This window comes from Helianthus annuus, chromosome 9, assembly GCF_002127325.2.
Source record: "Helianthus annuus cultivar XRQ/B chromosome 9, HanXRQr2.0-SUNRISE, whole genome shotgun sequence".
Classification (NCBI taxonomy): Eukaryota; Viridiplantae; Streptophyta; class Magnoliopsida; order Asterales; family Asteraceae; genus Helianthus; species Helianthus annuus.
Window position 1 is genome coordinate 33,571,407 of NC_035441.2, and position 27,695 is coordinate 33,599,101.

Below are 27,695 nucleotides of genomic sequence, written 5' to 3' on the forward strand. Positions count from 1 at the left end.
TAACAGTTCGACTGGAGCTGGTTTATATCTCGATACGAAATATCTATTTGTACGTGAACGTGTTGAGGAAAATAATCTTTGTATCGAGTATATTAGTACTAAGGATATGCTTGCGGATCCGATGACTAAAGGTCTCCCTCCTAAGGTTTATGAAGAACATGTTCGAAATATGGGATTTAGTAAAGACCTTATTTGAGCATATTGTACTAGCTTATGTTTTATGTTTAATGAAATTTCCTCAAAGTTTGATTTTGTATGTCTGTTAGAATATGTTCAACCGGTATAATGGCATATAGACAAATAAAAGTTACAAATCAAACAAAGGGCTTACGCGTATTTTGATCATGATGATTAGGTTTTAAATTAAGGCTATAGTATGATTAATGGGGGTCCTGAGTCGCATAATGATTCAACGGCTGTATTTTTCTGCTATAGTACTTGTTTAAGGCTAAAATGAGTGTTAACTCCTGATCAGGCTTATCTAATACTCATAGTAAATGATTACTCGGCTAAGTGGGAGAATGTAAGATTAAATATATTACGTATTAATATTTAATCTGTAGCCATCTTAATCATTTACATTATAGAGATCAAAATATATAATAACCTATTATTTAATTAGTTGGTAATTGTTGATGGACCATATTACCCTTAGTAACTAATTAGGTTTCCTCCTGGGTGCTTATATAAGGAGAGTTATGTGGAGGTTTAGGGGTTACTCAGTTACACAATTACACCACCCCATTAGCCATAAACATCATCACGAAACCTCCTCTCCTAACCGATACCCTTTTCGGTTTCTAAGTCCCCATCATCAGTTAGCACCCTAAGGAGGAACCAGATCACCTTGACAAAGATGTCGAACTCCATGTCGTCTTCTCTCACTGGATTCTCCTCTGCACTGTCTGCGGTGACAGGTATGTTTAGATTGTTTTCCTTCATGCACAAACAGAACTGAACCAACAGTTTTGCATCAAGCCTTAGACATAAGACACATAACACTCAGCAATTGAGACAAATGCAGATTAGTGTATGTACCCTCTTGTCTTTCGGCTGTCAACGCCACCACATGATGCGTGATTAACCATCTGCCTCTTTTAACGTTATTTTCACGAAATTAATAAAATAATGTTAGAATTAGTGACTTTCACTTTTGCCCCCCAGCGCCCACACATATATACATTATATGCGCATACTGCAAGCGGGGCCGAAAATAAGTATAAAATAAGTATTTAAGTAAAAGTTTTTCCAACTTTCCATCATTTTCCGTTAAAGAAAAAAGAAACAATTGAGAAAGGGTATATATTAGACAAGTTTAATATTTGTCTAAAATTGACTAATTGAATCTCAATATCTTCTTGTTCAGTATAACGATAACAGGTATAGTTTGGTCACCAGGTTTAGCATTCTGCTTTATATCAAATTTTGGTGGATCTTCCCAAACGCTACCACACCACCACATAAGATTCACCTCGACTCCCCAAATTGGAGGGAATCCACCATAAACAACCAAAATTCACCAAATGCAAAGATACGTGTGCATGTGTGATTTTGAGAAACAATTGGGGAAACTATCCTGATTTTGGTGAAAATTGTCGGAGGAGCCATCGAAGACAGGGCGATGTTCCCTATCCGGGTCGCCCATCCCAAATCTTTCCCATGAACTATACCGTGTAGCCTGAGGCCTTTTTGTTGAAAAATATCAAACTTACATGTAAGTAAGGATCAGATTTAGTTCCTGATTTCATGCCGCCCTCAAGCAAGCTTGACGTCGACGCCACAGTTTTATACCCCAAGGATGACTTCGACATCTCTGCGATGTTGTAAATGTCCTCCTGTTTGTTTATCATAAACACCAAGCCCGGATTAGCAAAACTCAAACTTTTACTAAATGAAACAAGATTAACATCATGTACCAAAGGTTCAACCCCAACCTCTTGAGTTTGTAACGGTTATATCACAACCATTTGGCCCTTCATCTTATTCATTCAACAAGTTATGCAATACAAAATAAATATTGCACAGAAAACTTACTAATTGAGGACCACGGATGATACATCGAACGGTTTTTAACTCTGTAAATGACGGATGATTCACCTGTTTGGGTCGACCTGTCTTTCTCCATCCTCTTACCTCTATAACATATGAAAAGGAAAAGAAAAGAGAATGACCTCTATAATTGTAACTTAGATTTAATCCAAAAATAAAGAATTAGCTTGTTACAATCAAAGGACATACCAGTGGAGTTAATAGTATCACCAACTAAATTCCTAAACCAATCTGGAGTTAATCTACCAACCTCCATTTGCTCAAAGAAATCACGCCGACAAAGATAGTAAGCTCCTGTGCTTAGTTCAAATTCATACAAATATTTTCCCAGAACTTCTTCCCATTCCATGTTATTTTCCAAAGTTTCCTGATCAGAGTACACAAGGCTCACACCACATTCATGTACCTCCAATCCACTCAGCCCAACAATAGAGACATTAACTGTATCTCCATTGTTCAAAGCGTTTCCAATTGGCCAATAGCTTAACCATATGCATAATTCACCAGATTCAGGTTTTCCAAAGACTTTAGGGTTGTACATCAAATCAACTCCATTGGTCGTATTGATTTTACAAAACCATGCCCAATATTCACCTGATAATGCATACTTAAAAGTTACATTGATTCCTTTCAGCCTCTTATTTATGGGACACGAAGGTATATCAAAGGATAACGAAGTTGATTTTGATATATACTCAGGTGTCATGTTTGGATCCTTTATATCTGGTAGTGACGTGCTCGTAATATCAAATTCGTACAACATCTGTACCACACAAACTAAATGGATTAATCCTTCAATATGATGATTTTGCAGATGAAATATATATAAATGTATTTTAGAGAGAAACAATGTACCTGGATAAGCCTACTTCTGCCTATTGTGAGCTCATCATCACCAACAAGGCATACCTCATGGTATTGATATTCTTCTAGCCACTTCATGTGTCCCAAATAAGTTTCCCCTATTGGTACCAATTTAAAAAAAGCCTTGAACTTCATACAGATTCTTACAACCTTCATAACCTAACTCTTGCAAAGTGAATAGAGGTGATCGGAAAGTTATTCTCTCCAGTGACACACAGTAATATATATACAATTCTGAAAGTGTATTAGGGAGACACAGAAGGCATTTGAGTCTGGAGCATAAACTCAGGTGAAGAACCCGAAGCATTCTAAGATGAGTATAGCAAGGCAAGTACTCAAATAGACTATAGCCTAAGTTCAAGTATTGCAATGAATGTTGAGCATTGAAACTGAAAGGGAAAGAATGAGTACATTCAAGTTCGCAATCTTTGAGGAATAACTGATCTAACGAATGTGGGAAGGAAAAAGTAGGCTGTTTTGAAACTCCTGCGGAAGTAGAGGCTGCTGCTAACACACTTATACGCGTGAATAGCTTTTTACATCCTGTCATGTTTAATAATTGAAGATGTGAAAGGTCTCCAAGGTGTTCACAAACATTAACCAAACTGTAACAGTTCCAAACAATTAATGTCTCAAGACGAGGGATATTGAATGTGTTGCGGATTACAGATAAGTTGTGTGAGTCTTTAAGATTTAGAATCTTCAATGACCAAAGAACCTGTTGCATAAGTTATAGAATTATTTTAGTATTCTGTAGTTTCAAAAGGATTATTAAAAGACAATTAGCGATAAAAGTGAAGATACATATTGAATTCACTACCGTAGGGGGTTCAAAAGCTTCCAAGTTGCTGTTGCTCATATCTATAGCCACCAAGTTTCCCATGTATAACTCTGAGGGTATGGTTTTAAGAGAGAATCCAAGCCAACAGAGCCATCTTAGATCATCAGAAAAATTCTTGTAGGTCCCTCGGAGGATGAGGTCAAACCTTAACCTTGTTATTTGAAACACACTAGCAAGTGCGGAATCCAAGCTAGAGTGCAAACCGAGATGAAACAAGCACAAACACAAGACACACAATATTCACCGATTAACACCACTTGTATTAATACGAATGAAAGGTTCGGTTACAAGCTCAATGTCTACAAATCTGTTTTGCAAACTCTCTAAGTGTGTGTGTGTTCACTGTGAAGTGTCTCTCCAAGTCTATCTTATCTCTGTGTCTCATAAATGAAGTGAACACACTACATGGGTATATATACCCGTAACAGATTGTCTGTCCGAAGGATCATGTAGATTGATCGAAGGATCATCTATCGATGTTAAACCTGTCGAAGGATCTAAATATATCTCGAAGGATGATCTATCGAGGTCCATCATCATCCATCGAAGGTTTATCTTTCGAGCTCATCGAAGGATCCAAACTATCCTTCGATGAGTCATCCTTCGACACAGACATGTTATAATCATGTACCAACTGTTCGGCCAAGTCAAACCAGGAGGATGGTTGACTTGGTCAAACTTACAGGACTAACAAAGGACATCGTTTTATATACAGACAAAGTACAGACACAAGTGCACCAACAAACTCCCCCTTGGCTGTAGCTTTGTCTCGATTTTTGTGTCTTCAAGTCTTTGACGTCCTTTCAAGTCTTCAATGTCGGAGGATCTTCAAAGTCTTCACGTCTTGTAAGCAGAAAGTGTATCAACAAACTACCCGTATCATGTAGGAAGTGTGTTGACAAACTCCCCCTTAACATAAGCTCCCCCTTGAGTTATGCTCGTGAATGACTTGATCTTCAACGCTTAAGATCCTTGTGGTGTTGATGATGGTCAGCGGTAACTCGATCATCTTCATCATTTGAGTGCCTTCACGTCGTGCCTTCATTCCGAAGCTTGTCATCGACCATGTTCTCCTTGCCTTTAGAATCTGCACATGCAAGAAATCTAAACGCATAATGAGAACAACTGCTTGGAATATAGTTAGTATAAACAAATGACACACGAATGACCACGTTTCAATCAAACACCGTCCGACAGTTTGAAAGTTTAATAAATTTGTCAGTTTTAGTTTTAACTTTCAAAAACTTGCAAATTTCGACCGTTTATGAAGATTTAGTCAATTCGGTTTTCGTTCAGGTTTCAGGTAACGAAGACTCGAGCTCCAACATCGTACGATCGAAAATAAAGTAGAAATAAAATCTTTTTGGCTTTTATAAAGTTTATATTAAAACACATTTTAGGTGTGTTTTAATATTTGAAATGTAAGGACTGATAGCAGTAAATAAATATTTACAGACATTCTTTTTGCGAGTTTCGAGGGTAAGAGAATCATATCAGTGTACGGTCATGCCAAAACGCTCTTGTTGTTCAGTTAGTTAACATTAAGATAAGCATCCTATAACAATTATCGGTATTGTTGTCCACTTAAGCTCAACTTATCAGATGTAATCATGGCGAGGGGATACGTTAAGGTATGATTTATACTTACCGACCGGTGTTCATCCACATCACGACACATTCCCGTATCAAGGTATGCACGAGGGTTCATCTTACCGGTGAGTATACCGATTATCATCTGTTTGACCGTATATGATGTGAGATTTTCACTTATTTTGATTTGAAAACAAGCCCTATGTGATAGAATCACTTATTTATGAGGAACTTGATTTTCATATGCATGAGGGCACATGAGGAAGTCCGTGAACAGGTCAGTACTTTCGTACAGCAGAGAGACGAACTTGACTCCCGGAAAAATGTGATATATTATCACTTATTTGTTTGGACATGTGATTGTTTATCACTTATTGAGGTCGTATGCAGTATGTACACGTATGTATAGTATCACGGAAGATCTAGACTTGCGTCCCCGTTATTTTTCGGTAAAAGATACAACCATGATACCCAGATGATAAGCAGCATAAAGACCGAATATCTCAGAACCTCGGCAATCTATCAAACGAAATTTCGGTACTAAGACCATATGCCAATGAATGGTTCCCACCTGATCTTCAGTCGATTTAAGATTTATATCACCCTGCACACTTTAAAATGATTGTGAGCCTACCGATACATCTTATATAGAGCTGCTTATCGTTTTTCAGTTTAGGTTTAAAGAGGTTTGGATAGACCACTGATGTACTATCATTTTCTCTTTTGCTCGCCAGGAAACTCATTTTTGATTTTCTATTGTTTTTGTGTTTTTAAATTTTTCGATGTTTTTGGATTTTCAAATTTTGATTTACTCCCCCTAAAATCAACAAACTAAGACAACTTTAAAAACACAAAGATATCTACAAAAATGATTTTCCGATGTTGATGTTACTTTTGCTTGACCTTAATGCCGTTTACCAATAATAAAAAGTCAAATCTTGATTTGTCAAATGCTTTAGTAAAAAGGTCGGCACGTTGGTCATCGGTGTGGACCTTAACAACATCGATTAGCCTTTTCTCAAAGCAATCACGTATGAAGTGATATTTGATTTCGATGTGTTTGGTCTTTGAGTGCTGCACAGGATTTCTAGTGATCTGTAATGCAGCAGAATTATCAACGTAAATAGGAGTAGTTAGGAATTCAAAACCGTAGTCGCGTAATTGTTGTTGGATCCAGAGAACTTGGGAGCAACAACTTGAGGCAGCAATGTATTCAGCTTCACATGTTGATGTAGCGACGCACGTCTGCTTCTTGCACTGCCATGTGACTAGGCGATTTCCTAAAAACTGACATCCAGCCGTTGTGGATTTGCCGTCGATTTTGCATCCGCCAAAATCAGAATCACTGAAAGCGACCAATTCAAAGTTATTATCCCTAGGGTACCATAGACCGGTGTCAGGGTAACCCTTCAAATAACGAAAATCCTTTTGACAGCTGCAAGATGTGAGGCCTTCGGGTTGACTTGATATCTGGCAAGCAGGCACATTGGGTACATTATATCTGGCCTTGATGCTGTGAGATACATAAGAGATCCGATCATTGCGCGGTAGTATGAGGGACTAACAGCTTCACCCTTCAAGTCTGGAGTAATTCCGTGATTTAGTGGCAGTGGGGTACCAATGGGCGTTGCATCAGACATCTGGAACCGGCTCAAGATGTCACCAACATATTTAGTCTGATGGATGAATATCCCAGACTCAGTTTGTTGCACTTGTAGGCCCAAAAAGTAGGTCATTTCCCCCATAGCACTCATCTCGAATTTATCCTGCATAATGCGCTCGAAATTCCTACACAAGACATCATTAGTAGAACCAAAAATAATATCATCAACGTATACCTGTACCAGAAGAAGATCTCCATCTTGTTCTTTGATGAAAAGAGTACAGTCAATAAGACCTCTTCGAAAACCGTTCTCCAGCAGATAGTTAGATAAGGTTGCATACCAAGCTCATGGTGCTTGATGTAGACCATAGAGAGCTTTGTTGAGCAACCAAACCCGATCGGGATGGATAGGATCTTCAAAACCTGGAGGCTGTTCGACGTACACCTCTTCTTCAACCACACCATGTAAGAATGCACTTTTGACGTCCATCTGGTAAACCTTGAATCCGTTGAATGAGGCATAAGCCAGAAAGATCCGAATTGCTTCCAGACGTGCAACAGGTGCATAGACTTCGTGGTAGTCGATCCCTTCTATCTGACAAAAACCTTGAACGACTAAACGTGCTTTGTTCCGGATAACAACTCCGCGGTCATCCTTTTTGCATTTGAAAACCCAACGGGTACCAATCTTCTTGTAGCCAGCAGGTTTCTCTACGAGTTTCCAGACACCAAGCTTCTGGAATTGTTGCAGTTCTTCCTGCATTGCTTCAACCCAAGAGTTATCTTTCATGGCTTCTTTCCAAGTTCTTGGCTCTTCCTGTGAGACATAACACGCGAAAGACCAATCGTTTTGTTGCCCGGATTCTCGAATAGCTGCATACAGGCCTGCATTGTTGTTGTTTCGCAACATGTTTCTTGTTTGAATGCCACTTTGCACATTTCCGATGATGTTTTGTTGAGGATGGGTATTATGAATCCTTGTTTCTGGATTATCTGGAACTGGAATATTTATACCCAGATTGTTGAAATTGAGATCAACAACTAAATCAGTGCCCGGAATTGACGAAGAGGATGATGCAGTAGCTTCAGCTGTTCTAGGGGCATCCACTGGAGGAGTACCCTCTGAAGTGCCATGAACTGCTGTTGTTGGAGCTTCTTGATCTGCATCTAGAAATTCATCATCCTCTGAAGATTCGTTCAATTCGGTTGCATCATGAAAATCCTCATTGTCGAGAGCATTATTGTTCACCGAAGATGGTTCTTGATTGACAAGAATTGGACGAACCACCGGTGAAACTGCTGCGTTGTCACTCTCGAAAAACATCCTTGCCGCAACACTTTCTTCAACGGCTTCAACATTGATCGAATTGAAAAAGTCATCGTACTCAAACATCCAAGGCTGACCAGGACATTTGACTGGCAAAGTGTGCCTTGTCACACCCCGACCACGTAGAACATACAAAACGTGGCGGAAACGTCGGGGAGTGTTGTAACAGAATCAATTGTTTCAAATCCATGGCGAATGAAGTTTCGTTTTATAAATCAAACATGAAGGTTTACATTGTCTAAACAAGAATCAAAGTGTACATAACATAAATTAACTAGTTCTTGTCTCGTTTTAAGTCACTAAGGCACAGGTCCGCCTAAGTATGTCTTGATAAGTCCTATGCATCATCTCCTGAAAACACATGTGAAAATAGGTATGTCAGCATAAAAATGCCTGTGAGATACATTGGTTTTGTGAAAACGGAATTCATGACTTGAGTTTGAGAAAATGTTTAGTCATGAACCTCGTATTTTGCTTTGTCTTGTAAATCATTTGAAAACGGTAAGATCAAATGATATGTATAAATAAGAGAACAATGCATGGTTAACTGAATAACCATGTAAAAAGAGTTTGTATAAGATTTGTTGTTTGTAAATCAATGTCTTGTAAAAAGCGTGTTATTTGTATAAAATGTTCTATGTTTCAAATTGAAATGATTCAAATAACGCTACGATATGTAATACCATACAAACACTTATATATAGGAAGTACCAGCGGCGTATCCACCATGCTTGTATCATATTACACATGCCTCGTTACTTAAATCACTTACTCAAACCAAACCATCAAGATGAAATGTTTAACAACGGTAGAAATGTTCATGTATAGTCAAATGTCTATTGTCAAATGTAATCCATGTCAACGGATACAACTGGTTTACACGGTTCAATGGTTACAGACGGTTCATGAAATTGAAGGGTTAAGACGGTTCACATAGTCAAATGGTTACAACGGTTCAAAATGTAGTGTAATGTGTTCATATGCTGGATGAGCATATGCAACAGTAATGCAATGTGAAACAATGTACTACGTATGCACACAATGGGCGTACGTAGCATGAAATGTATTGTAGAGTACAACGGTTCAAAATGTAGTGTGATGTGTTCATATGCTGGATGAGCATATGCAACAGTAATGCAATGTGCAACAATGTACTAAGTATGCACACAATGGGCATACATAGCATGTAATGTAAAACAATGTACTAAGTACGCACACAATGGGCATACATAGCATGTGATGTAAAACGATGTACTAAGTACGCACAAAATGGGCATACATAGCATGAAAATGTAATGTAAAGTGTTGTGCTAAGTATGCACACGATGGACATACATAGCATAAACACAATGAAATCATGTACTATATATGTACTATTGAACATAGCAAGTATATGATGTGAAAAGAGGAAAGCATGAAAGTAACAGATAGGCACATGTGTTTCACCCCAAAACAGTTTAGAAAACAGTAAAAGAGGGGTTCAATGTACTCACCTGAGATTGCTTTGGAGTTCTTGTATAATAACCAGATAATGCTAAAGATCACGGGATATCAAACGACACCTAATAGGTAGCTATGTTAATATACCAGACCAAATCGGAAGGATCGGACAGTACGCGGGTTCGAAAACCAAACGAGTATGGAGACTCGTGTAATATGGTTTAACAAAGCCTACATACTAAAATGAAACTTAACCTAAGTGCTTACGGTCCATCACGACCCGTTTAGGTAGCTTATGCTACCTTACGCGTCGTTCGCGTAGAACGCGTCTGGAACGCCTAACATCGTGACCACAAGGTATAACCTCGGAAGGTTATAGCTATGGTCACCTAATGTGTTTGGTCAGGTCCTAATGACCGACCAAATGGGTCGGGTTCGAAAGTATAAGCGATGGTTTAGATCGCTTACCTTACGACCCTATATAAGCACTAAACTAAAAGTGACGAGCTAAGCATGTTAGAACATGCTTAACTAAGTTTGAAAACAGGTTTGACATCAAAACAAACGGCTTTGATGCTCACGAGTAGTTTGGTTACAAAATATGCAAGAATGCACATTCTGGCCGAAACTACGACTCGTCACTGAGCCTAGATAACGGGGTAATCAGTAGGTATGGTCACTACGGACCATAACCATCGTGATCACGCTCACGTTATGAAGTTCCATGAACTTCGCATCGACCATAAGCTGGTCAATGCAGAAAGTCAACAAAACGTTGACTTTCGAACTCGAAAAGCGAATAAAAGAGCGAAAGAAGACTTACGGAGGGTCCCCGAGTGCTAATCTAGATCAAATAGCTCAGGTATGAAACAATGGTTTCAACTTAGAGCTTCAAGATCAGATTGTTGTGATTTTTACACTAAGGGGGGGTATTTATAGGAAAAGTGGAACCGTTAGGATCGTTTTATCGAATATCGTACCTTGATCTCGTGCGTACATGTGTCCAGGGGTTAAATTCACTGAACTTGGCTCTTGGCCCTTCATTGGGTGAAAAAGGCATCGCCTCTTAATCGAACGAAAGGCCAGATTCTGCATTTAATGCAAAATCTTTCTGTCAGACATCCTCACGCGGCCCGCATCAGGATATGCAAAAACTCAGGCGGGCCGCCTGAGCCCGTCTGATCTGCACATACTTTGAAAAATGACAGTTTTGGTCCCTGTTGCGTGTTTAAGCCATTTCCGACACTTCTAAGGCCCGTAAAGCCAACTTTAAGGCCCTAAAATGATGCCTAAACATTGTGGACATGAAACATGCTCAAAAATGTGTCGGATGTTGGTCCTTTTGGCCGTACGATCGCGGTGTTCGCTTAATTACGACGGAATGCGCATAAGTGTGAAAGACGATCCAAATGACGCGACGAATGGATTTTTCTCATGCCAAACACTAAGGCATAATATAAGGATACTTACATAAATTTTTGGATGTCCGGATGTATTCAGAACGTAAGTTATGCGCGAAAGTGCAAACTTGTGCACTTTTTGACACTTTTAGTCCCTGAATGACCCAGAAGTTTATTTTAGCATACCAAACCCCTCAAAGCCTATTTCTAAGCCATGTAAAGGATATTTATGGTATGTTTAACTTATGGACATGTTCCGGAATGTTCGTTATAGTTCAGATTGGCATACTTTCACAGTTTGTCAAGTTTAGTCCCTGTAAGCGAATTAACTTGTTTTTGCTATACCAAAGCCTTCAAAACTTATTTCTAAGTTATGTAAAGGTTATTTAAGGTATGTTGAGTGTATGTTGATGTTCCGGAGTATTTGTCGCAATAAACTGAGTACGTTTACGCACCAGTTTGCGTATAATGCTCCAGAAAGCGATGTAGAGTTTGAATTTGAACAATAATTGATATGTGCAAAACATACACATATTTATACAAGATCCCAAGTATGAAATACAATATTTCATCGGCTTGGTATTTGTTTGATGGTCGCGGTGACACAGGTGTCACAGTCTCCCCTACTTTAGGAAATTTCGTTCCGAAATTTATTCGTAGGAGTCTATTTGTGAATTTGCCAAATAACCACCAATGATATGTAAGGCAATATCTTGTCATTTCCTTAACGGTCATTCTTCCGAAACGAAAATGAACATACGGGTCATTTTCAACGGTTGCTTCATCAGAATTGGAAATGAAGGATTACACAACGGATATTCATTTCCTCAACGGAAAATCTTCAGAAACGAAAATGAACAAACGGGGTCATCTTCAACGGTTGCTTCCTCAGAGTTGGAAATGAAGTATTACACAACGGATATTCATTTCCTCAACGGATAATCTTCATAAACGAAAATGAACAGACGGGTCATTTTCAACGGTTGCTTCATCAGAATTGGAAATGAAGGATTACACAACGGATATTCATTTCCTCAACGGAAAATCTTCAGAAACGAAAATGAACAAACGGGGTCATCTTCAACGGTTGCTTCCTCAGAGTTGGAAATGAAGTATTACACAACGGATATTCATTTCCTCAACGGATAATCTTCAGAAACGAAAATGAACAGACGGGGTCATCTTCAACGGTTGCTTCCTCAGAGTTGGAAATGAAGTATTACACAACGGATATTCATTTCCTCAACGGATAATCTTCAGAAACGAAAATGAACTAACGGAGTCATCTTCAACGGTTGCTTCCTCAGAGTTGGAAATGAAGGATTACACAACGGATATTCATTTCCTCAACGGATAAATCTTCAGAAACGAAAATGAGCTAACGGAGTCATCTTCAACGGTTGCTTCCTCAGAGTTGGAAATGAAGGATTACACAACGGATATTCATTTCCTCAACGGATAATCTTCAGAAACGAAAATGAGCTAACGGAGTCATCTTCAACGGTTGCTTCCTCAGAGTTGGAAATGAAGGATTACACAACGGATATTCATTTCCTCAACGGATAATCTTCAGAAACGAAAATGAACAAACGGGGTCATCTTCAACGGGTATTCTTCAGATTTGGAAATGAAGGATAAACGGATATTCATTTCCTCAACGGATAAATCTTCAGAACGAAAATGAACAAACGGGGTCATTTTCCTCGACGGGTATTCTTCAGATTTGGAAATGAAGGATAAACGGATATTCATTTCCTCAACGGATAAATCTTCAGAACGAAAATGAACAAACGGGGTCATTTTCCTCGACGGGTATTCTTCATATTTGGAAATGAAGGATAAACGGATATTCATTTCCTCAACGGATAAATCTTCAGAACGAAAATGAACAAACGGGGTCATTTTCCTCGACGGGTATTCTTCAGATTTGGAAATGAAGGATAAACGCATATTCATTTCCTCAACGGATATTCTTCAGAAGCGAAAAATGAATAGCTAGTTCATTTTTCCTCAACGGATGCTTCATCAGAATTGGAAATGAATAGGGTTATCTCTAGACACATGACAGAACTTGCTGTGATTTCTGTGCACTAAATTCCATAATTATGTATGCATCCATAATTACGTAATCCCTTGCACAGTCCGCACAGTTTGTTTTGTAATGTTTTGGGGAAGGATATCAAACTTGTGACGAGGGTGACTAGACTTCCATCGGTTCCTTTTAATTAGATCGACAGGGGATCCTCTTGGCTAGGCCACCAAGGAGTCCTTTCAGCTATATCATCACATGATATCCCTAACCAGATTTTTGGATGAATCTGTTTAGCTAGACCACTGAAGGGGTCTAATTATGAAGTAGTACTTTATAATCCGAGGGACTTAACTATAACATAGAAGTCCATTGAGGATTTTAAGTAATACCTTTGGGCATCCTACTATGAATCTCTTGTACACGGATATGTAAGATTCTACGAAGATTTGGATAACATAATTTGGATCACACAACAATACATAAGGAAACACATAAGCACATGGTCACATAATTGTTTAATTTGATCATAATTTGTTATTAACTTGTTATCGATTGAATACGGATATGGAAACCTGTCGACGGATCTCAAGGTTCACTGGAATCTATCTGAGAAGATAGAAAGATCTCCCAAAATTCGATTTTTGATTACAAGGAATCACCACATTCGAATGAAGGTATACAACAATTAAAGACTTACGGGAAATTCCTAGGTACCCTATTAAGGATTTATAGTGGTACCTTGGGTATTCGTCTTGTGTTGTAACCTGCGCCTTGTACTTCGTTTCCTTAGAATAAACGGGTACTTAGGAATTCCGTGGAAGACGCAAGCGATTATAGAATGGGAGAATTTTGGGGGTAGTTTGTTCTTCAAGGAATACGGTTCCTTGATTGTCGGTATTGCAAGGGATATGTCGTTTATACATGCAACCATAGAAATACATTGCAATGTAAATGAAAGATTTATTTATAAACAACGATATCAACTGTTCCTTGGATCTTGACAACAAAAGAAACTTAATACATAAGACATGATTATTTCTAAACAATGTTGTCTTCTAGTCAGTCGGGTGATCATCCTTGTGCTGGATTTGCATTAGCAAGCTTTGGGCAATTTCTTCGGAAATGACCCATCTCGCCACAGTTGAAACAAGAACCTGGTAGGAAACGACCTTGAGCGGGATTGTTGCCAGCTTGGTTTGGTGCAGCTGCAGCTGGGCAGATTCTTGTTGTATGGCCTATGAGTCCACAAGTTTGGCATTTGCGGCACTGTACATTAGCGTGATGATGGAGGCTACATTGGTGGCACAAGGGTGCAGCTCCATTGTATGGTTTTCTAGCAGGGGGTTGAGCTGGTTGGTTGGGGACGGCTTGACCATTGTGAGCGACCACGGCGAAGTTCTGAGAAGCCTTTCGCTTCCTTGACTTCTTAGGAGATTCAGTCTGTTCATCCATGGTCTTTGGTTCCTCGATTGGGTTCGATTCCCCGGCCGATTTCTTGTCACCTTTTCGAAAAAGTTTATGCTTTCTGATCTGCGATTCAGTCAAGGTTGCAGATAGCTCAATGGCCTGACGGAGTGTGGTAGGGTTGCTACCAGTGACAATGTCTTGTACCGAGTCAGGCAGGCCGTTGATGTACCTTTCGATAGCCTTGTCGAGTGGGGCGACCATAGTCGGGCAAAGTAGACTCAACTCCTCAAACCTATCAGTATATGCCCTGTGTTCGCCACTATCTTGTTTCAAATCATCAAACTCCTTCTCCAACGCTCGTTGTTCATGACGAGGACAAAACTCTCTCATCATAAGTGCTCTCAGTTCAGCCCATGTTTGTGCTAGAGCAACATCTGCACCACGGTCTCTCATTACCCCGTTCCACCATGTAAGAGCCCTCTTCTGAAACACACTCGAAGAAAACTCGACCTTGCGATTTTCCGGACACTGCACGTGGCGAAAGGTATTCTCGATGCTCTCGAACCATTGGCGAAGCCCAGTTGCTCCCTCAGAACCACTTAACTTGAGTGGTTTAGCCGAGTTAAAGTTCTTGAAATTGCATGTACCATTGTTGTTGTTGTTGGCTTGGTTCCATTGAGCAAAGAGATTTGGGAATTGAGCAGCCATCTGCTGCGCAATAATTTCTGCCAGCTCGGCAGTTGCTATCTGGTGTTCGCGTCGAGGAGGCATTCTAAAAGAGGAAAACATGAAAGGAAACAAATAAAATGGTATTGGGTAAGAATAGGATGTTACAATCACTGACCATAATCACGGTTGATGGTCACTTGTTTGAATCATGAAGCAAACAAACAACACCAGGGCTGAATCAAAGCAAATAGATCCTCATAGTGTATCGCGAAGACATGCTCGCCCATAAGTGGACACTCACCCCAAGAGTTCCCAGGTAAGAGTGACTGGTCCGATTATGCGGATTTGTACGAACACTCTAACCTTAGACAGAAAACCCAGGGTACAGGCATTCACCCTTCCAGTTCGCACGTGTTCACACTATTTAGGACCCAAAACTTTGACGGGAGTTTTGAAAATTCAAAGGGGTTCAAAACCTTATAACAAAGGGTTCAAAACCTTACAATAGAGGGTTCAAAACCTAGTAATCAATCATCCTAGAACAGATGATTAGCTTTCAAGGCGGTTTTGAAATTTATGTTCTTGTTGTGGTCGTCGCCTAAGGGTAGGTGACGGTATTGTTTTGTGACTAAACGCAAGTAAACTCGCGTTAGGTTCCTAGGAAGGTTATAGACTAGGTCAAAGCATTACTAATAACCTAATTCCCTATAACCATTGGCTCTGATACCATCTTTTCTGTCACACCCCGACCACGTAGAACATACAAAACGTGGCGGAAACGTCGGGGAGTGTTGTAACAGAATCAATTGTTTCAAATCCATGGCGAATGAAGTTTCGTTTTATAAATCAAACATGAAGGTTTACATTGTCTAAACAAGAATCAAAGTGTACATAACATAAATTAACTAGTTCTTGTCTCGTTTTAAGTCACTAAGGCACAGGTCCGCCTAAGTATGTCTTGATAAGTCCTATGCATCATCTCCTGAAAACACATGTGAAAATAGGTACGTCAGCATAAAAATGCCTGTGAGATACATTGGTTTTGTGAAAACGGAATTCATGACTTGAGTTTGAGAAAATGTTTAGTCATGAACCTCGTATTTTGCTTTGTCTTGTAAATCATTTGAAAAACGATAAGATCAAATGATATGTATAAATAAGAGAACAATGCATGGTTAACTGAATAACCATGTAAAAAGAGTTTGTATAAGATTTGTTGTTTGTAAATCAATGTCTTGTGAAAAGCGTGTTATTTGTATAAAATGTTCTATGTTTCAAATTGAAATGATTCAAATAACGCTACGATATGTAATACCATACAAACACTTATATATAGGAAGTACCATCGGCGTATCCACCATGCTTGTATCATATTACACATGCCTCGTTACTTAAATCACTTACTCAAACCAAACCATCAAGATGAAATGTTTAACAACGGTAGAAATGTTCATGTATAGTCAAATGTCTATTGTCAAATGTAATCCATGTCAACGGATACAACTGGTTTACACGATTCAATGGTTACAGACGGTTCATGAAATTGAAGGGTTAAGACGGTTCACATAGTCAAATGGTTACAACGGTTCAAAATGTAGTGTAATGTGTTCATATGCTGGATGAGCTTATGCAACAGTAATGCAATGTGAAACAATGTACTACGTATGCACACAATGGGCGTACGTAGCATGAAATGTATTGTAGAGTACAACGGTTCAAAATGTAGTGTGATGTGTTCATATGCTGGATGAGCATATGCAACAGTAATGCAATGTGCAACAATGTACTAAGTATGCACACAATGGGCATACATAGCATGTAATGTAAAACAATGTACTAAGTACGCACACAATGGGCATACATAGCATGTGATGTAAAACGATGTACTAAGTACGCACAAAATGGGCATACATAGCATGAAAATGTAATGTAAAGTGTTGTGCTAAGTATGCACACGATGGACATACATAGCATAAACACAATGAAATCATGTACTATATATGTACTATTGAACATAGCAAGTATATGATGTGAAAACAGGAAAGCATGAAAGTAACAGATAGGCACATGTGTTTCACCCCAAAACAGTTTAGAAAACAGTAAAAGAGGGGTTCAATGTACTCACCTGAGATTGCTTTGGAGTTCTTGTATAATAACCAGATAATGCTAAAGATCACGGGATATCAAACGGCACCTAATAGGTAGCTATGTTAATATACCGGACCAAATCGGAAGGATCGGACAGTACGCGGGTTCGAAAACCAAACGAGTATGGAGACTCGTGTAATATGGTTTAACAAAGCCTACATACTAAAATGAAACTTAACCTAAGTGCTTACGGTCCATCACGACCCGTTTAGGTATCTTATGCTACCTTACGCGTCGTTCGCGTAGAACGCGTCTGGAACGCCTAACATCGTGACCACAAGGTATAACCTCGGAAGGTTATAGCTATGGTCACCTAATGTGTTTGGTCAGGTCCTAATGACCGACCAAATGGGTCGGGTTCGAAAGTATAAGCGATGGTTTAGATCGCTTACCTTACGACCCTATATAAGCACTAAACTAAAAGTGACGAGCTAAGCATGTTAGAACATGCTTAACTAAGTTTGAAAACAGGTTTGACATCAAAACAAACGGCTTTGATGCTCACGAGTAGTTTGGTTACAAAATATGCAAGAATGCACATTCTTGCCGAAACTACGACTCGTCACTGAGCCTAGATAACGGGGTAATCAGTAGGTATGGTCACTACGGACCATAACCATCGTGATCACGCTCACGTTATGAAGTTCCATGAACTTCGCATCGACCATAAGCTGGTCAATGCAGAAAGTCAACAAAACGTTGACTTTCGGACTCGAAAAGCGAATAAAAGAGCGAAAGAAGACTTACGGAGGGTCCCCGAGTGCTAATCTAGATCAAATAGCTCAGGTATGAAACAATGGTTTCAACTTAGAGCTTCAAGATCAGATTGTTGTGATTTTTACACTAAGGGGGGGGGTATTTATAGGAAAAGTGGAACCGTTAGGATCGTTTTATCGAATATCGTGCCTTGATCTCGTGCGTACATGTGTCCAGGGGTTAAATTCACTGAACTTGGCTCTTGGCCCTTCATTGGGTGAAAAAGGCATCGCCTCTTGATCGAACGAAAGGCCAGATTCTGCATTTAATGCAAAATCTTTCTGTCAGACATCCTCACGCGGCCCGCATCAGGATATGCAAAAACTCAGGCGGGCCGCCTGAGCCCGTCTGATCTGCACATACTTTGAAAAATGACAGTTTTGGTCCCTGTTGCGTGTTTAAGCCATTTCCGACACTTCTAAGGCCCGTAAAGCCAACTTTATGGCCCTAAAATGATGCCTAAACATTGTGGACATGAAACATGCTCAAAAATGTGTCGGATGTTGGTTCTTTTGGCCGTACGATCGCGGTGTTCGCTTAATTACGACGGAATGCGCATAAGTGTGAAAGACGATCCAAATGACGCGACGAATGGATTTTTCTCATGCCAAACACTAAGGCATAATATAAGGATGCTTACATAAATTTTTGGATGTCCGGATGTATTCAGAACGTAAGTTATGCGCGAAAGTGCAAACTTGTGCACTTTTTGACACTTTTAGTCCCTGAATGACCCAGAAGTTTATTTTAGCATACCAAACCCCTCAAAGCCTATTTCTAAGCCATGTAAAGGATATTTATGGTATGTTTAACTTATGGACATGTTCCGGAATGTTCGTTATAGTTCAGATTGGCATACTTTCGCAGTTTGTCAAGTTTAGTCCCTGTAAGCGAATTAACTTGTTTTTGCTATACCAAAGCCTTCAAAACTTATTTCTAAGTTATGTAAAGGTTATTTAAGGTACGTTGAGTGTATGTTGATGTTCCGGAGTATTTGTCGCAATAAACTGAGTACGTTTACGCACCAGTTTGCGTATAATGCTCCAGAAAGCGATGTAGAGTTTGAATTTGAACAATAATTGATATGTGCAAAACATACACATATTTATACAAGATCCCAAGTATGAAATACAATATTTCATCGGCTTGGTATTTGTTTGATGGTCGCGGTGACACAGGTGTCACATGCCTTTGTACTCTGACCTCAGACCATTCCTCGACCCTTTTAGTCTCTAGATTCCAGACTCGTAAGTTAGGGGTGGCATGCCCAAGAAAGTATCCGTCAATTGCTTTAGCCCCAAACTTTCCATTAGGATCGATGATTGTACATGGAGCTCCAAACGGTTCAAGATAAGACAAATCTGGTTTCCGTTTTTGAAGAAGCTCAAAGCAGGTCTTATTGTGCCTTTTGACTGTAAGGACTCGGTTCAACGTATAACATGCAGAGGCCACAGCTTCAGTCCAGAATGGAATGGGCAGCTGCGACTCTACCAACATAGTCCTAGCAGTCTCGATCAATGTGCGGTTCTTACGTTCAGCGACGCCATTCTGTTGAGGAGTATAAGCTGCACTAAACTCATGAAGAATACCCTTTGAAGTGCAAAACTCCGCCATGGCATGATTTTTCAATTCAGTACCATTGTCGCTACGTATCCGCCTAACCTTCAACTTATACAAATTCTCAATCTGAATGATCAAGTTTTTGATAATGCCAAAGGTTTCACTCTTGTGTGCCATGAACGCCACCCAAGAAAATCTTGAATAATCATCAGTAATCACGAGACAGTATTGATCATTCCGAATACTCTTGTGCTTGACAGGACCGAACAAATCCATGTGCAAACGTTCAAGAGGAACTGCCACCATGTTGATCTTCTTAGTAGTGTGCTTCTTCTTTGTTTGCTTTCCTTTCTGGCATGAAACACAGACGTCTTGAAGATGAAAATTTTTAAGAGGAACACCATTCACCAATTCATTTGAAACCAAATGATTCATTTTGCGTAAGTGAATGTGACCCATTCGTCTGTGCCAAGAGATAGAGTCTTTTTCTGTGGCTTTGGAAACGAAACAAGTTGCTTGTGCAGACGTAGTAATAGCTTGGCTCATATCAAGGACGTACAAATCATTTATCCTTGGAGCTGACAAGAGAATCCATTCTTTTGGAATTTTGAAGCCGGGTTTCAGCACATAACATCCATTAGCATCAAAGTGTACTGAGAATTGCTTGTCACAAATTTGAGAAACACTAAGAAGATTGTGATCAAGTTGTTGCACAAAATTGATCTTGTCAAAGCTGACAATCCCGTTGGATATCATTCCTTCACCCGTAATATAACCACCCTTATCTCCAGCAAAAGCAACATAACCTCCTCTAATAGATTTGACGTTGTAGAGAAGCTTCATGTCGCCTGTCATGTGCCTGGATGCCCCACTATCAACAATCCAATGACTACTGATAGTTCCTCCTGGAACACCCTGCACATGAACTCAATCAATTAGTTGGAGATGGGGACCCAAGCCATTGTGGTCTTGGGTCTTCCATTTTCATCAATAACAATAACTTCTTGTCTTTGATGATTGGTAAATTGTGATGGTCCCCCTGATTCATTAACCATTTTTGGTTTCCAGGTCTGTTTTGTTTTACCAGTGTTATTCTTTAAAATTTTAACTTCATGATTGTCTGAAGTTTTTGAATTTTCTGGTTTGACAGAAACAGATGTTTTGTTAACCACATCAGTTTTAATTGCCTTTTCAATTTTCTTGACCTGTTGGCGTTTCTGTTTCTTTTCCCTTTCTTTTACAAGGCGGGGATCTTGTTTTACCGAAACAGTTTGCCTGCGGTCAGTTTGGTCACGGGGAACATCAACTTTTCCTTTTTGTTTATGAAGATATGGACAATTTCGAATTATATGTCCAATTGTTCCACACTCAAAACATGATCTTCGTTCAACAAACCCCGAAGTATCATGTGATTGTCGTGCCGATGATGATGAACTTTGTGATCCCGAGGTACTAGGTTTTGAACTACTTGGTTCATTTCTTTTCTGTACATTTGCTTTCTTAACAAAATCTAAGTTAGATTTGTTTTCAAACGTTTCAATTTTGTCCGTTCCCGTCGATTTCACAAAGTTTACATTTTTGTTCTTCTTTTGATTCAGCTTATTTTGTAATTGAGCCGGTGTTTTACCTTTTGGCTTGGTGTGATTTTGCTGTTTTTGCACTCTTGGTAGTTTCTTGTTGCCATATTGTTTTCAAATTTCGTCCTTTGGAATAGAAGGACACTGTGTAACTGTAACACGTGGTCCAGTCTTTCCCAAAAACTTACTTGTCGAATTTTCAAAGACTTTACTGATTAAGGATTGATTAACATTCTTAATAGGAAAATCTTTATCTGAATAAATTTTATCGTCACCAACAAGAGTGTACAGCAAATTCACACTCTCCGACTCTTTTGTAGACGAGGACTCGATTGCAACAGTCTTAGCGGGTTTTGCAGAAGGCTCACATAGAATGTGATTCTCGAGAGGTATGTCCTCATTTTTGACTACCGCATCAGACTTTGCTGGGACAGCATCATCAGATTCATCATCAGAAGAATCAGCATCCTCAGTAATGACTGGAGAATCCTGATTCAGTTCTGTAGAAGACACACATGTATCTGCTGATACATCTGAATCTGATGATACTTCTTTCTTGTATCCGAGCCCTGTAGCAAACTCTTTTACATCTAGAGGAACAGATGGTTCAAAGAACACTCTATCCTCCTCGTCAGGCATTGCATCATAATTGTGTCTCACTGGTGGTGGACATTTCTTGTATCCTATGCATGTGACATCCCGTTTCTCTTTCTGAACGTCAATGATGTGATCCAACACATAGCTAGAGCTCAAATAACTGTCTAACTTAATTTGGATCGCCTCACTTTCGGTTTTCACACAAGTCATCTCTTTTTGCATAATCTCAAGGCGAGATATATACAAATTAATGTCAGTTTGTTTTCTGGAAACCATTTTAGTTAGCTCGGTTTTATCTTTCTTTAACTTTTCAATTACCGATTTAAACTCCTTTTCATGGTTTTCATAAAACATATTGGCTTCAGTGCATTTTGAAAGATCCACGGTCAACTTTTGATTGTGGATGAATGTCACATCATACTTCTCTTGCAAAGCTTCGTGTTTGCTTTGCAATTCACACCGCTTGGCATTCAAAGAAACATGTTTGTCTTGCAAGTCAAACAAACTAGCTTGTAAAGCATCATGTTTGCCTTGCAACTCAGACATGTTTGCTTCCAACTCAGCACATTTAACACTTAAACTATCACAATTATCACAATTAATAGCAGTGGGTTCATTGACACATACCTGACTTGATGAACTGTCGACATTAGCCATAAAGGCTGAATGGAGAGAAGACGAAGAATAAGCAGCTTGATCCACCAAGATAGATCTTCTTTGAGTTTCTGCTGCAGCTTCCTCCAAAAGTTCATCAATATCAGCATCAACCGAAGCACTAGATGTCTCACCCACATGATCATCGCCTGAACTCGAGGATTCTTCATCTGAACTCCTGCTGTAACCCGAAGAGTCTTCATCCTCAGAAGATTCACCACCATTGGCGGAAGATTCTCCACCACTGGTGTGAACTAAATCCTTAACCACGTCAGCAAAACATGTTGTTCCATCTGGAGCATCACCACTCAACTGGATTGACCAGTCACAACCTTCATCCACTTGAACCACAAGTGCCCGGTTGGCATTTGATGTTCCAGCTTGGCTCTGGTTGTTGACAGGTATCAATGTACGCTCATTGTTCCTGTTCTGGTTCTGCTGGTTGCCTTGGTTTCTGAAGGGGTTCTGGTTCCCATGCTGTGCTGGCTTTGTACATTCCCTTTTAAAGTGACCCCGTTCACCACAGTTGAAGCACTTTACTGCCTGTTTATCGAACCCATACTTGGTGTCTTTCTTGCTTTCCAAGCTGGTTCTGCCAGTACTTTCCATGAAATCCTTTGCCCTTCTTACAGCACTAGCAAAGGCCCACTTGATATCCATCTCTTCCTTATCAATCTGCCGATAGTCTTCTTGTGTCAAATTAATGTTGCCAATCTGACCTTCCACTAACCCACAGTACGCGCTCACAATAGTGTTAAGCAGCTCCACGTGTTCCCTTGCTACTTCTACACTGACCTTAGAAAAACTTGAAGTGTCGAGCTGTACTGTATTTGGTTTTGATTGCTGACCAGCAGATGATGTTCCTCCATAACACGCTTGTTGTTGAGCAGGAGGAGGAGGAGGTGGTTGTATTGGATTTCCATACATGTATGTGGTGGGAGCTGGCTTAACAGGAACTTGTACTGGATTGCCATACATATCCGTGCTTGTGACAAACGCCGTTTGAAGTGGAGCATGTGGACCGGTTCTTGCAGACGAAGAACTGGAAGTTCCATAATACATTTCTGGATTTTGTGGCAATGGAACTCTTTTTGCCTTTAATGTTTCCTCCTGATCCTTGTTTTCTAAAAGCTGCACGAAGTCGTTGATGTTTGTAGTTCTCAAAACTCCGTTATACTTCAAGATTTCCAAGAAACTATTCCATTGTGGAGGCAATGCATCAGCAAACTTCTTCACCACCTCTGCTGTAGTTGTCGCTACTCCAAAATTGTTCAGCTCTGTAAGCAAGTGATAAAACCGGCTTGTCATGTCTCCCAAAGACTCCTTATCCATGCACGTGAAACAGTCAAATTCTTTCTTGAGAAGATCATGACGCAATTGGCGTGTTGCTTCATTCCCTACTCCTCTGGTTTTCAACCCGTCCCACAACTTCTTCGTCGTCTTGAAATTGACAAACTGGTGGTAGATATCTTTGCTTAACGCCTGAGTGAGAATGGCGTATGCTTTCTTTTCCAGATCATACGTTTTCTTTTGATCTTCAGGAAGATCGGCAAACGTAGCAGTATCTGAAGCAGCAACCTCTATAGCTTGATCGAAATCTGTAGTGAAACGTATCCACAGTTCGGTATTTTGACCAAGAACGTATGTACGAAATCTATCAACCCAGCCCGGATATTCGTTTAAGTGCATCAACTTTGGAGGTCGATTCAAACTTCCGGTTTCGCTTTCGCTCAATAAGATACTTTGAATGCTCGGAGTTTGATTCGATACTAATGCCCATTGACCTGTCGATATGGCATTTGCTTGCGAAGATGTCGACACCGGAGATTCGGCCCATGAAGGAGATAGACTTGTATTTGTGTACTTTCCACTATCTGGAGCCGGTGTACCCCACCATGAGGGAGTTGAACCCGTAATTGTATATTTTCCACTATCTGGAGCCGGAGTTCCCCACCAACTCGGATTCATGTTGGATAAGAAAAATGAAGTCTATATGAATATCTAGAAAGGTGACAGCCAGCCGAAGGATCCCTTGATCGAAAGACAAGACAACACAAACTTGTTACATTTAAACAGACAAGAATCGAAAGATAATGCTTGTTCGAAGGATCAACAGTGTTCGAAAGATCACTGTTGAATTTCGAACAATGACTTCGAAAGATTCTCCAAGACGAAGGATCCTGATCTTTCGAATAATAACTGTAGCTCGAACAATATATCCTTCGGAAAGATTCCTTGGCTCGAAAGATAAGTCACAGACTTCGAAGGATGTTCGAAGGATGATTATCTGTCGAACCTCCTCTGATCGAAAGATGATCTTTCGACTTCGAAGGATATCCTTCGATCTACTGACACAGCTGACACGAAAGATGACAGGTTGGTGAAAAGGTGATGGGTTGGTAGAGATCTTTCGGCAGAAAGGTATGGTCAGACCATACTTTTTCACCAAACCCGATTTGACCAATAAAATATGCTTAAAATAGAAGGTCCTTATCCAGAAACCGGTCACCGGAGTAAGCCGGAATTTGGCCGGAAATGACCAAAACTCTTAAAAACAAGTTTTTAAGTTACCCAACCCGTCCTTTAACACACCCGATTAGTTTAGAACACGTTTTTACGTCAAGAAATGCGAGAAAAACACTAAAAACGGGTGCTAAACCATGTGTCCAAACACTCCAAAGTCTTGTAAAAACTCGGTTTTAACAAGGAAAAGAGCCAAAGCTCTGATACCACTTGTAGGTCCCTCGGAGGATGAGGTCAAACCTTAACCTTGTTATGTGAAACACACTAGCAAGTGCGGAATCCAAGCTAGAGTGCAAACCGAGATGAAACAAGCACAAACACAAGACACACAATATTCACCGATTAACACCACTTGTATTAATACGAATGAAAGGTTCGGTTACAAGCTCAATGTCTACAAATCTGTTTTGCAAACTCTCTAAGTGTGTGTGTGTTCACTGTGAAGTGTCTCTCCAAGTCTATCTTATCTCTGTGTCTCATAAATGAAGTGAACACACTACATGGGTATATATACCCGTAACAGATTGTCTGTCCGAAGGATCATGTAGATTGATCGAAGGATCATCTATCGATGTTAAACCTGTCGAAGGATCTAAATATATCTCGAAGGATGATCTATCGAGGTCCATCATCATCCATCGAAGGTTTATCTTTCGAGCTCATCGAAGGATCCAAACTATCCTTCGATGAGTCATCCTTCGACACAGACATGTTATAATCATGTACCAACTGTTCGGCCAAGTCAAACCAGGAGGATGGTTGACTTGGTCAAACTTACAGGACTAACAAAGGACATCGTTTTATATACAGACAAAGTACAGACACAAGTGCACCAACAATTCTCATAGGATCCCATGAGTTTCACGAAATTTAGTTGAAGCAATTTTAGATGACCATCTTTTTAAGTGCCTTTGTTTTAAGGCCCACTGACTGCAAATTTAGCATGAAAAGACTTAGTAAGGTCTGATGCACGCCTGTCATGTGTCCTTGAGGACATATCCAAGAAACATATTTTGTAACTATGAAACACTAGATTTCTCATAACTGGAGCACATACATATCATTTGATGCTTATCTAACATTTTACTTGTTATAAAAAAATCCATAAACACAGAACTTGCGAAAAGTCAAAAGCTGAACTTAACATTTTTACTAATTCAATATTACCTTGAATGGAAACTTCTTTTTCATCAACATACGCATATCAAGTGCTAAACCTTCAACATTTTTCGAACCCTAAAAGAAAAAGATATGAAACCTTTGAAGTAAGATACCATAGGAGATATAAAAGTGAAACTAAAAAACGCTTAAACATAAATGTATGAAGCATCTTATACCTCTGCTTTGCTCAATATCATATAAGAGTCACTACTAAGCCAAACTCTACTACGCTCTTCAGGGCACTTTGTGGATTCTTGACGGACTATGTTTTTCCCCATCTCTTGAACCAATCTATGCATCAGGAGAACTTTGTTAGATGAAACATAAATAAGACATCTGCTAATAAGGGTTTTGATCCCAGATGTTGCTAAGTAATCAGGCTCCAATATCTTTACCACATAATCTATGTCTTTGCCAACAAAGAAACAAGCAATATGCAAAAATAACTCTTTGTCGGAGTTATATGGCAAAGATGTGTAGCTTCTTTGGAGTACACCTTGAATTCCAGAATGCATATCGTTTTTCAATAATTTCAATTGGCTTTCCCAATATTGGATGGTATTGTTCTGGGAGAAACAGGAGCCCAACACTTCTAGAGCTAGTGGATTTCCTTCACAATATTGTATTGCCTTTTCGACAAGCCCCTTAAATCCCGGCATAGGAATTCTGGATCCAAATGCATGACGACTTAAAAGCTTAGACGATTCATCATCATTTAATAATCTCATTTTATACTTCCAACACCTCCAATATGGAAAGTCAAACCATTTATCGGCATATACTTCCCTGGTTGTGATTATAATCTTGCTTTGGGCATTAATCTTCGAGGTTCCTAGTAAAGCAACTAACTGGCTACGTTCAGCAATGTCATCAAGAACAATGAGAGTCCTTTTCGTTTCCAAGGCTTCTTCAATCATACACGTACCACGAGAAACACCAGGTATTTTTCTCTTTTTACCCCCTAAAACAACTTTAAGGAGTTGGCTCTGTAGTTGAATTAAATCATTGGGTCCTTTACATCTTCTACCAATGTCTTCAACAAAACTCACATATTCAAAACTTTTCCAATTTGAATTGTATATGTATTTGGCCAGTGTTGTCTTGCCACTTCCACCAATACCGTAAATTAATAAAAACTGAAGATTAGAACCATGTAACCAGGAATTAATCTCCTTATAACGAGTGGTCATCCCTATTATATTCAGTGGAAGATGAACTTCTTTTTGCTCTAAATTATTGTAAATTGTATCAACAATTTCCTCCATAAAGCTTGTTTCAGGGTTGCTACAACACAAAAAAAAAAAAAAAAAGAAGCTCGAAAGGATGACATTTAGAGATTAGAATAAAGTTCCCGTACAAATAACTTTAACGTACTAAACGTACGAATAGCATGAAAAAGACAAAAACACGCGGTGACATTTTTGTAATTATCTGCTTGTAGGGTAATTATTAAAATTACTCTACAAATGATAGTGTACAGTAATTTTAATCTTGTAG

The 27,695-nt window shown here is 39.5% G+C and overlaps 1 protein-coding gene across 1 annotated transcript in view; it reads right to left on the reverse strand.

Annotated features, from left to right (window-relative positions):
* Window positions 1-1,664: 1,664 nt before the first annotated feature.
* Window positions 1,665-27,695, reverse strand: part of LOC110875479 (disease resistance protein RUN1-like) — a 28,058-nt gene continuing 2,027 nt past the window's right edge. The window contains exons 3-9 of the mRNA XM_035976901.1: window positions 26,375-27,482; window positions 26,205-26,273; window positions 3,325-3,631; window positions 2,905-3,011; window positions 2,239-2,812; window positions 2,035-2,135; window positions 1,665-1,835 (exon numbers count right to left, since the gene is read on the reverse strand). Of these exons, the coding sequence (XP_035832794.1) occupies window positions 1,665-1,835; window positions 2,035-2,135; window positions 2,239-2,812; window positions 2,905-3,011; window positions 3,325-3,631; window positions 26,205-26,273; window positions 26,375-27,482 (2,437 nt within the window). The remainder of the gene's footprint in view (window positions 1,836-2,034; window positions 2,136-2,238; window positions 2,813-2,904; window positions 3,012-3,324; window positions 3,632-26,204; window positions 26,274-26,374; window positions 27,483-27,695) is intronic.